The sequence below is a fragment of the Leptonychotes weddellii genome, chromosome 9 (assembly GCF_054177405.1).
Source record: "Leptonychotes weddellii isolate Sample4059 chromosome 9, ASM5417740v2, whole genome shotgun sequence".
Lineage (NCBI taxonomy): Eukaryota > Metazoa > Chordata > Mammalia > Carnivora > Phocidae > Leptonychotes > Leptonychotes weddellii.
In genome coordinates this window covers 83,806,456-83,817,332 of record NC_138377.1, presented here as the reverse complement: position 1 = coordinate 83,817,332, position 10,877 = coordinate 83,806,456, and the positions used below count along the sequence as shown (strand labels likewise).

The 10,877-nt window shown below is 39.1% G+C and overlaps 1 protein-coding gene across 4 annotated transcripts in view; it reads left to right on the top strand.

Annotated features, from left to right (window-relative positions):
• The window catches only part of WDR72 (WD repeat domain 72), a 175,691-nt gene that overhangs the window by 106,646 nt on the left and 58,168 nt on the right, over nucleotides 1–10,877 (top strand). For all 4 annotated transcript variants that reach the window (XM_031031982.2, XM_031031981.2, XM_031031989.2 and 1 more), the window contains exons 15-17: nucleotides 1,500–2,317; nucleotides 4,909–5,000; nucleotides 8,935–9,014. In XM_031031982.2, coding sequence (XP_030887842.1) covers nucleotides 1,500–2,317; nucleotides 4,909–5,000; nucleotides 8,935–9,014 — 990 coding nt within the window. The remainder of the gene's footprint in view (nucleotides 1–1,499; nucleotides 2,318–4,908; nucleotides 5,001–8,934; nucleotides 9,015–10,877) is intronic.

Genomic DNA, 10,877 nt, shown 5'->3' with positions numbered 1-10,877 from the left:
AAAAAAAAAAGAAAAAGAAAAAAAGAAAATTAAAAAAATTAACTGAAAGACAAAAAATCATGGGGAAAAAGCCATGAATTCTATGTGCAGTAGTATTCCCCTAGCGCTGGAGTTCTGCCATTCTCATTGATCGGTAAACTTGGTCTTGGCTGGCTGTTCTTGCTGATCTTCTGGGGGAGGTGCCTGTTGCTGTGGTTCCCAAATGTCTTTGCCGGAGGCGGAATTGCCCCGCCCTTGCTGGTCCGGGCTAAGTAATCTGCTCAGGTTTGCTCTCGGGAGCTTTTGTTCCCTGCAAGCTTTCCATACAGCTTTGGAGGACAAGAAAGAAAATGGCGGCCTCCCAATCTCCGCCCCAGAGGAGCCAAGAACTAGGGGCCCCACTCCTCAGTGAGCCCCCAGAGAAAAGCAGTCACACTCCCATCTCCCCAGTCTCCGGCTGCACTCTGTGCTCACCCGGCCTCTGACCGAGCGTTTCTGTCTCTGGCACACGACCCCGTGTGGAGTCTCCAAACCCAGCAGATCCCTGCGGTGTGCTCCTGTGACGCTTCCCCCCGGGGGAAGAAGGGTAGTTTCTCTGGATCTGCCGCTTTTTGGGTCCCTGCTGGAGGAGCAGTGGCCCGACTGTGCCGTGGATCACGGTTTATGGCAACCCTGAGCTGAGAGCCCACTCCTCGACTCCGTCTCTGCAGCCGGCTTCCCCACTCCAATACCTGGGAGCTCTGCCGCACTCAGGCACCCCCAGTCATTCTGTGACCCCAAGGGTCCTGAGACCACATTGTCCCAGAGAGGGTTCCACCCCCCACTTAGCCACCAGAGCAACATCCCTCAGCGGAGCCGACTTCTAAAAGTTCCGATTTTGTGCTCCGCTGCTCTATCACTTGCCAGAAGCGGCCGACGGAGGCCCCCGCCCCCACTGTCTATCCTCCTGAATATCATCTCGGATTCACTTCTCTGCGTGTCCTACCTTCCAGAAAGTAGTCACTTTTCTGTTCAGACAGTTGCTGCTGTTCTTTTCTTTGATCTGTTGAGTTTGTAGGTGTTCAGAATGGTTTGATCCCTATCCAGCTGAATTCCTGGGACCAGACGAAATTTAGGTCTCCTACTCCTCCTCCATCTTGCTCCGCCCTCCCTCCTTAATTTTCAAACCTGCTTTTTTCCCTTTGTATGTCTTCATGGCTATGTTGATAGGAAGATATGAAATCATATATGAAAAGACATTAATCTGATGCTATCTTACTTCATAGGCCAAATTCATATTTTTTAAAGGAAAAATAAAAGTTTTAGGAAGGAAAAAATATTTTTTAAGGAATATTGGAATATAGAATGTTTAATTTAGAGGGAAGTTTTTATAGCAGACAAAATAATTGAAATAACTTGCCTTTAATTGTACTTCTACTTAATACTTTCATTTTATGCCATTTTAATATGGAAATTTTAATAAAATCACTTAAAAAATAAGAACCCTGACACATAATTTTTTTTTTTTTAATCTCCTTTAGGTTGCTGATGCCAAGTCTTTCTCAGGACCTTTTAATGTCTTGCCTGTGAAGACAAAATGGAGTAACATTGGCTTTCATATCCTTCTGTTTGATCTGGAAAATCTTGTTGAACTTTTGCTGCCAACTCCAATCTGTGATGTTGACCCTTCCAATTCATTCTATGGTAGTGAGATCCTGAGAAGAGCCAAAAGCACAGTGGAGAAGAAAACATTGACGCTAAAAAGAAATAAAACTGCCTGTGGTTCTCTCTCAGCGGAGGCGCAAGCCAAGCTTGTTGGTGAAAACCCAGCCCAAGGAGATAATGCTGTCAAATTCTTAGAAGAAAGTGATGGCATTAAAAGGCAGAAGAAAACAAAGAACTCCAAAAAGATGCACCCTAAGCCATCAAGAAAAGTGGATGCCAGCATCACAATAGACGTAGCTAAATTGTTCCTATCTTGCTTTTTGCCATGGGGAGTGGATAAAGAATTAGATAATCTCTGCATTAAACATCTCAATATTTTAAAGCTTCAGGGTTCTGTTTCTTTAGGACTTGCCGCAAATGAAGATCGCTTCTCGTTAATGCTGCCGGGGTGGGATGAATGCAATGTTGAAATGAAAACAGACTATTCAAAAGTTAATTTATTTTCCAAAAAAGTTTTGGACTTGTCAAATAAATACACGTCCACGCTTCCAAATCAGGTTGGGATGCCAAGAGGACTGGAGAATAATTGTGATTCTTTGCACGAGTCAAGCACTATAGTTTATTTATTGAGCAGACTATTTGTAGTTAATGAGTTAGTTAACATGCCTTTAGAGTTGGCATGTGGAACTGACAGGTAAGACATGCATAAAGATTTTGACTACTGTTATTTGGGACATTAAAAAAACTATCATTATTTGCTATATTTGGCTTTTTACCCTCGCTCCCTCCTCTCCTTCCTTCCTTTCTTCCTTTTTTCAAATGAAAAGTAAGCGTGCAACAGCTCCTTTAGCTCAAAACACATGTAAGAAAAACTTCCTCTTAATTCTTTGGGATCAGAAGATAATTTGGGCAATAAATCTATATATTTTAAAATTTATTCATTCAACAAATATCCACCGCTCTCATAATATGTGTCAGGAAAATCATAGTGCTGGGAGCTGAATGATTTAATAGATAGGTAGACCGAGAGATAGATGATAGATTGACTCATACACACCTTGAAATCCATTTTACTTGCTGTGAATTAAATATGAACAAAGAACATTTAAGTAAATGCCAATGATAATGTATTTCATATATCATCGGAAAAAGTTTTACAATTTCATACCTCAAATCCCACCATTTAATTTATACTTTGGCATATTAAACTAGAGGTGGCGATCAGTAATTCATTTACAAAAAGTACAGTTTAGTAAAAATAGCTATTTTTTTTTGAATGTTTAATATCTATTAGTCACCATGTAAGTACTTTACTTACATGATTTCATTTAATATGCAAGGCTAGCATATAGGTACTATTACTTTGCTCTTTGTAAAGATGAGGATATTGAGACTTACGGAGAGAAGATATCAACTCCAAGATTAATTCAGCTCCTTAGAGGCTGATTTAAAGCTGAGCACCAGTCTAATTCAAGAGCCTGATTCATTACCAACCTTAACTCTGTGTGTTTACCTTCTTCCACTGCTAAAATTCAGTCTGATGTTAGAGGATTGAATTCACGTGCTTACTGCATATGTCCTTAGCACTAGCCTACAGAGGAAATAGAAATAAATTTCTCATTTGGGTAGGAACTAATTCAGATGATAAAAATAATGCACATGAAATAAATAGAAAACACTGAAAGTAGGGTAAAGGAATGAGGAAAAATCTTTTTACTATAGGTAAGTATTTTGGTTTTCAGAGTAAAGAGAATAATTAGCATGAGATGAAATCATTGGGACGCTTTTACAGAAGAGACATTGTTTGCACTGCCCATACATGGTGGTAAACGGTCCTTGACATTTCTGTTATGTGATAGGAGCTCAGTTCCAGGCACTGTATGGTCAGCACAATTCTTGCCCTCAGTGGACCTACAGTTTAGTAGCAAGTCTATGTGGATTATTTAGGATTCGATGTTATGCTTCCTTACATTATAATGCTTCTATACTACAGCTATACTATAAGGTTTCCCATTTTCTGTTCTGTGGCCCTAATACGGAGGAATAGACTGGTAAAATTTTGTGGTTTGTTTACGTAATTTTCCTCTCTTCTGTGTATATATACACACACACACACATATACACACATTTAAGTTTCATATAGGCTTCTTTTACTTTTCTTTCTATGACTAAGAAAATTATAAAGCACTAAAAGCATGATATGCAAAAAATGCAGTCAGCCTGGAGCCTGAAAACCTGGGAATAAATCCTGGTTTTGTTGTTTAACTAGCCACACGTAGCTTTGGACAAGTCACCTAGCCCCTCCGAGCCTTGCTTTCCTCATTTAGAAAATGAGGTGGGTGGGATAGGTGACTGCTAAGATTTCTTCAAATTCTTAAAAACTTGGGCTGCTAGCAAATTATATCTGCCTAATCATGATCCCACAGATCCAGTGAGGGACTTCGTTACTGTTTGATGGAGGTTTTCATTCTGAGTTCACCTCTGATACGGCATACAGGACGTAGAGGGTGTGTCTGGTGTGCGGAGGGGGGATTATGGGCTTTCAGCCTGCCTTCCACTCCATGGCCTTAAAATTGCTGCCATACATTAGTTAATTCTTCACAAAATTCTTCATTAAAACGAATTATTGAAGGAGTTGTCAGGATTAGAGACTGTTTCCCAAAATCAGTCACTTCAACGTTGATCTGCTGTCAGACTGCGTGTTATTTTTTAGGAAATCAAAATAATGTGTATTGGATTTGTCACACCAAATCCTTCCAACAGATTTGGCCATTTCACTGACATTTCACTGTGGTTGTGAGGGTTGAGAAATCCTTGTGGGCTTAACAACTGAGCGCATGACGTAACTGCATTTTAAGGAAAGAGCTGTCTGCCTATGAGAATATCCCTGAACAGTATCTGAAAGTTGCTATGACTGAATCACTGGCCTGCCTTCCTCGGGTCCTTGCAGTACCTGGGGAGAACTCTGGCAGATGTCAACATATTAGGATTCAAAAATACTGCATTAACCACAAATTACATGACCTAACGTAGTGGAACTGCTCTTGGAAAAGTGAGTCACAAAATAATTCTGGTAAATTAAGAGTCAAAACTGGGATTAAGGTTTTAGGTAGGAACAAAATGCGGAAATTTACCAAAGAGATTAATGTTGAACAAGATTGCTAAAAATAATCTGTGTTCAATTCCCAAAATTTTTTGAAGTGGTCATGCACTCAAATCTTCAATTTATTTCTAAAAATACTTTTCATACATCTTTAATGATATCCTCTGTTTCTCCTCCCACAGGTCTTTCAAAATGGAATCTGTGCACAGCAAGGCAAAAAGTTCTGGGAATGAGATTTTGACTATTTCAAGCTTCTGTGGTTACTTACGAAATGGTAAAGGACTTACAGATACGAGTCTGATTTTTTTTTCCTTTATGAAATAGAATAACTAGCCCGTCTATAACTGGATCGCATGCTACAGTTTAGAATGAGCAGTGTTTGCATTTATTATTTTAGTCTGCATTTCACATGGCTATACTTTTGTATTCTGCCTGTATTTGAAATATACATGATTTTTTATTAAAATTAATAATGTTACAAGACACGTAATGTGATGAATTTCATCAAATGATCTTGAAATGCCTGAAAGTCTGAAACTTTTCAGCAAAAGAAATATTTGGATATTAAATTAAGGTCACCTGTGATTTATGGGGAAGTTTATTACATCATTATCTTTATTACCAAATAAATGATTATTATATGAGAGAATTTTATAGCTTTTTCAGAAGGTTGTATACTGATCCTTGAATTCTTCTGCATAATAGTCTTGGTGTCTAGATTTTCTTTTGATGCCAAATAGCTAATTTATCCTCAAAACCTGCTTCTCTAAATCTTTGACATCTCAGTAAGTGGCAAATCTGCCCTTCTAGTTGTTCAGGTCAAGAACTTTGGTGTCATTTTGACCCTCCCCTTTTTTGTGTACCCCACACCCAATCTTTTAGTAGATATATTGGTTCTGAGTTTCTCTCTACCCAAAGGACCGCCCCCCCAGAGTCTTCATCTCTCCTTGCCTCCCAACCACCCTTCCTCTCCTAACACTCCTTCCCATACTCTATTCGAAATTAAGCAGCCAGAATGACCTATTGGAAACAAAGTCAGAACGTTATGCTTCTGCTTAAAACCTTTCAGCAGCTTCTGTTCCACTCTGAATAAAAGCCACAGTCCTTAGGAGAGCGTACAAGGCCCAATATAACCTGGCTGTTCTGCTTCTGTCATTACACGCACACCCCACCATCTGACCTCATCTCCTTGTACTTACTGACTCCTTGCTTCAAGTGGTCTGGCTACACGGGACCTTTTACTCTGACCCAAACATGACAGGCAGGTCTTAGGGCCTTCTGCTGCCTGGAATGCTCTTTCCTCGGATTCCAGAGGTGAACCTGCTGCCTCCCACCTCCACCTTACATCCTTTGTGCTTGCTCAGACACCATTTTATCAAGGAAGGTGTCCTCCTTTCTCCCCAGCACACTCTATCCCACTCCCTGTTTTACTGTTTTCCATAATTCTTTTTACTCTCTGATGTAATATATATCTTTCTTTTTTTTCATTTGCCATCTATGTCCTGCTACTAAAATGTAAGCTCTGTGGGGGTTATCATTTTTTTATGACAGTTTTATTTACTGCTTCATCCCCAGTTCCCAGAACAAAGCCTTCAAGGAATTAAACAAATACCTTTGGATTCATGCGTGAATAGTAAATAGAATGATGGCTTTGGAAATAGATGGCTGAGGTTTAAGATCCAGTTCTGCCACTTACTACTTGTGCAGCTGTGGGCATGTCTTTTACTCCTTTAAAAAGCTATATTTACTACACTTGTAAAATGGGAATAAGATTCTAGACTTGGCGAAGTTCTGCAGTATACCATCGATACGTTGAGATGCCCTGAACAATGGTACATAGAGGCCTTCTCAACGCTAGTGAAAAGAATATTTGGAATATTTTAAAGTGAGAGTTTATTAATAACTTCCAATTTTTGAGTGTCTAGTATATTCAAAGAATTATGCTAATGGTTTTACACATATTCTTTCAATATAGAAACAACCTTGCATAGTAGGAGGGACTATCTTTGTTTTACCCTTGGGGAAATTGGGGTTCAGGGAAGTTAGATGACTCACTCAGAGGCAAAGAGCTGTTGAGCAGAGGGGCCAGGATTCCAGGCCTTCTCTGTCTGGTCCCAAACCACTTGCTCTTTGCATTACGTCAACACACTTCTCAGTTAGGATTACAACTAGTGTCCCCTCTAAATGGTCCCAGTCTGGGTTGCCTGCCTTCTCCTTAAGTAGTAGCCCTTATTAGGGCATTTATCCTTGTTTTCATTTTTCATAACATTAAGAAAAGGATTAGAGTTTATAGCATAATATAAGTGGTTTCTGCAGAGACGGAGAGGGTTGCTAACCAGAGCCATGGAGGCTCCAGCTTTTCCTCTGGCTGCCCCAACCAAAGTAGCAGGAGCAACTGGTGTTATTACTGAATAGTCCCTCCCATGTTTAGAGGTGGCTTTTATAGCATTTAGGATTCACGTAGATCCTAAGGAAACATGGTTTTGTGTTTTAGTAATTGGAAGATGGGAGGTGAAAGGAAAGGAGGGGATCGCTTTATGCTGTTAATTCTGTAAAGTCAAAGCCTGAATAAAATAATACTCTCAGGTGCTTATTCTAAAGGGTTGACAGGAACCAATACCCACTTCTGTCAGCAAAAATGGTGACTCAGTAATATTGGTAGGCCTGGGCCGTTTTCTTTTTATCTTTCCCCCTGATGTTGCAATTAATTCTTTAGCCCACTGACATTGCCAAGAAAAGTTGGCTCTCATTTCTACCTCATATTAAAATTTTAACATCACATTAAAGTGCACTGTGAAGTACCCCATGATGCCAGTAAGTAGTTAAAGTTGAGACCAATACTTAGCTTTGATGGTAGAGTCACAAGGTCATCAGAATGAGAGAGGAGGGGAAGGAGAGTGATCAAAAGAAAATTTTCTCTTACCTGCTGTGCGCATGAAGAAACGGAAAATATGACTTCAAAATCATAGTGCTCTATCATACTTACACGTTTTATGCACTAATCTTGGTCATTTCAAATTCACATCATATGTTCCATCAGGGAAAAATAACGATATTAATAATGAGTCAGAAGTTTCATATATATCCCTTTAATGTTCTCAGTTCACATTATGTTTAATACTTTCTATCACATTTCCCTTGACCACTAATGTGATATATAAAAAATATATATAACATAAAATATTTATAAAATATATATTTGTACATATATATACACATAGACAATATCTATTAATATTTAAAATGGTGATTCAATGAAAAGCATACTGGACTGATACTATCTTAAAGAGTTGATGCCAGAATTTCAAACACATATTAATACATTAATTTAAATAATGATTAGAGTAATTTTCCCTCCCATGCAAGCCGTCATCATTTTTCCTTATCTCACTCCCACGATCTGGCACCTAGATAATATACTTTAGCCATCAGAAAGCTTTAATTGATCAATTTTTCATTTGGATGATAATATGTACATTTTCAATTAATGAAAAGGCACTTATTAAGTGCTTTTTTGTGTAGGGGGCTGCTGGACACTCTATGGATCAATTTAAATAAACCAAGCCCTAGCTCACTCTTAAAATTTCACACTGAACATTAAGGCAAATAGAAAGGACATTCAAAAGGGCAAACTTAAAAGAAACAATACATAACAAAATGAGTCAAATTAAAACATAAGTGTTATATCTATTGATCAGAGTAGTATAGCCAGGTAAGGACAAATCAAAGGAAGTCTTTTATATGATTTCTGTGTGATAGATGCTGATTCATGGCAAGGTAGTATGTCAGGATCTATTTGCATGAGGAAAGAACTGTAAAATTTGGCAATCTGTTTTGGGTGGGAACATTATTCATTGCAGTCTGTTGGCAACAGTTACAAAGATGGGTTTAGGGTATAAAGATGAATTTGATTTGATGTGAATATGTATTCATATAATCGTCAGACATACATATAAATTAACAAATGGTTCTTGACTCTGGTTATACATGAAAGTCATCTGAGGTACTTTTACAAAGTATTAATGCCTGCCCTCCCCTCCCCCTGGGACCTATTAAATCAGAATCTTTGAAAGCTTGAACCCAGACATTGGTGTTTGTGGAAAAAATGCTCCCCAGGTGACTCTAACATGCAGCCGGGGTTGAGGATCATTGGATTGCATCCATGTTTTAATACTCTTGAGATACAAATGTGTTCTCTGTATTTCTAGGTAAGAATGACTCCCATATACCCGATGCTGACGTTTCACTTTGGAAGCTCATTTCTTGTTGGAGAGACCACTCTGTGCAGGTATGACAGAGTGCTTGTTCTTGAAGTTACTGGAAGAGTTCCCTGCTGTTCTTTCTATTCTGTGAGTGGCTCATGCATATTCCTCTTAACCTGAGAGTACCCGTAAGTGGCTAATATTTCCTCCCCGGGCATTTCATTTACCAGGACTAATGCAGAGACCAGTAATGAGGGGAGAAGTGGAAATGACATATGCAAGGATGCATAGGCTAGGTGGGGTGAAGAGAGGGCCTGAGGAGGGGTTGTTCCTGTTGTTACAGGTACCTTATTGCCTGTTAAGGTTTCGGTTTGTGGCAGAATTGTCTATTCTTTGCTTTCAAAATGTGCCATGACATAAAAGTCCCTAGGCTTGGGAATTTGGTATGTGGACTCAGGAATCATTTCTCTATCTTAAGAGTACCTCATCTGTAAGCTGTTCGAGAGAACGGGTTTCTTCAAGGCCCAATTTAAGTCCTTCTATCTCTTTTAAGGCTTTTGTGGGTCCTGAAAGTTTACTGGGTAGCTTTGTACATTGTACAGTAAATATCTGTGCATTGATTAGATGAATATTTATTGGGACTTAATTCTTCTTCATGAGCTTAATAATGTCAAATGTGCAAGACAAGCATAGCAATAATTCCAATTACAAATGTTTATTCTTAGTTATAGGAAAACAAAAAAGTTAACTCAGAACACACTGTGGGGTTGACACCACAAAACCAAATAAACACAATTGGAATGGCTACTGAAACTTGTTACCAGGGCCTGCAAGTTTCTACATGATTTGCCACTAGCCTAACCTCTTCATTCATCATTCTCCCCCCTGCTCTAACTAGCCACACAGACCTTTTTATTTCCAAAATACGCAATGCTTATTTCCACCTCAGGACCCTACTGTTCTCTTGGGCTGGAATTCTAATTTTTCCATTCATCGTTTGGGTCTTTACTCAAAAGCCAACTCCTCTACGAAGTCTTCCCTGATTACGTACCTCGTGTTGTCACCACACCCTCCCCCACCCTATACCTCCAGTCACCATAGCAGTACACAGTTTATTTTCTTTGTTGCAATTGCTTTTAATGGAAATGCTTCTTTTGCTTTTTTGCTTGCTTATCTTCTGTCTTCTTGCTGTCATAGAAGCTTACTGAGAGCAGGGACTTGGTCAGTCTCACTCACCCCTCAATCAACAATGCCCAGAAAGGCAGTAGTCACAACAGCCTGTCAATAGATATTTAACGAATGAATGAATAGCCATGCAAAAAGCCTCTTTGACAATCAAATAAACATTAGTATATGTTGACTTTACCGGCGTGTTTGCAATCATCTAAGAGTCGCTATTAAAGGTAAGATTTATTTTCCCCCCAGTAGCCTAAGAATTCCTCAATGAGGGGTAAAAATCCTGAAGGAAAAGAATTCAACAGAAAATTTATCCTGTTTTTGCTCTAACTAAAGATCTTTTGTAATTGCTCATTTGGCCTTCAAATAAATTTTAATGTGGTTTGGACATGTTTGGACTAATGGACCTTTAAGGTCCTATGATTCTGTGACCTTGTGTAAAAGTCTCGCAGGGCGACAAATGTTACCTGAGCATTTATTACTCACTTTATAGGAAGTCTGAGCTTCAAAGATCTCCTCTCAGTCTGCCGCTACCCTGATGAACAGCTCTGGAAGATAGGTGTGACTTGTTGATTATTTTCCTCACGTGTAAAATGGGAATGATAATTCCTGGGTCCTTTGGGAGCAACAGCGGCTCTTGCAGGTGTTCATTAACCAATCCTCAAATTCCTTATAAAGCTGTTCATTTGAGCAGTTAGTCAAATCATGTTAAGTCGAATCTACTTTTGAATGTATTTTAGGTGGTAATGGAATGCTTCTGTCAAACAGCAAAA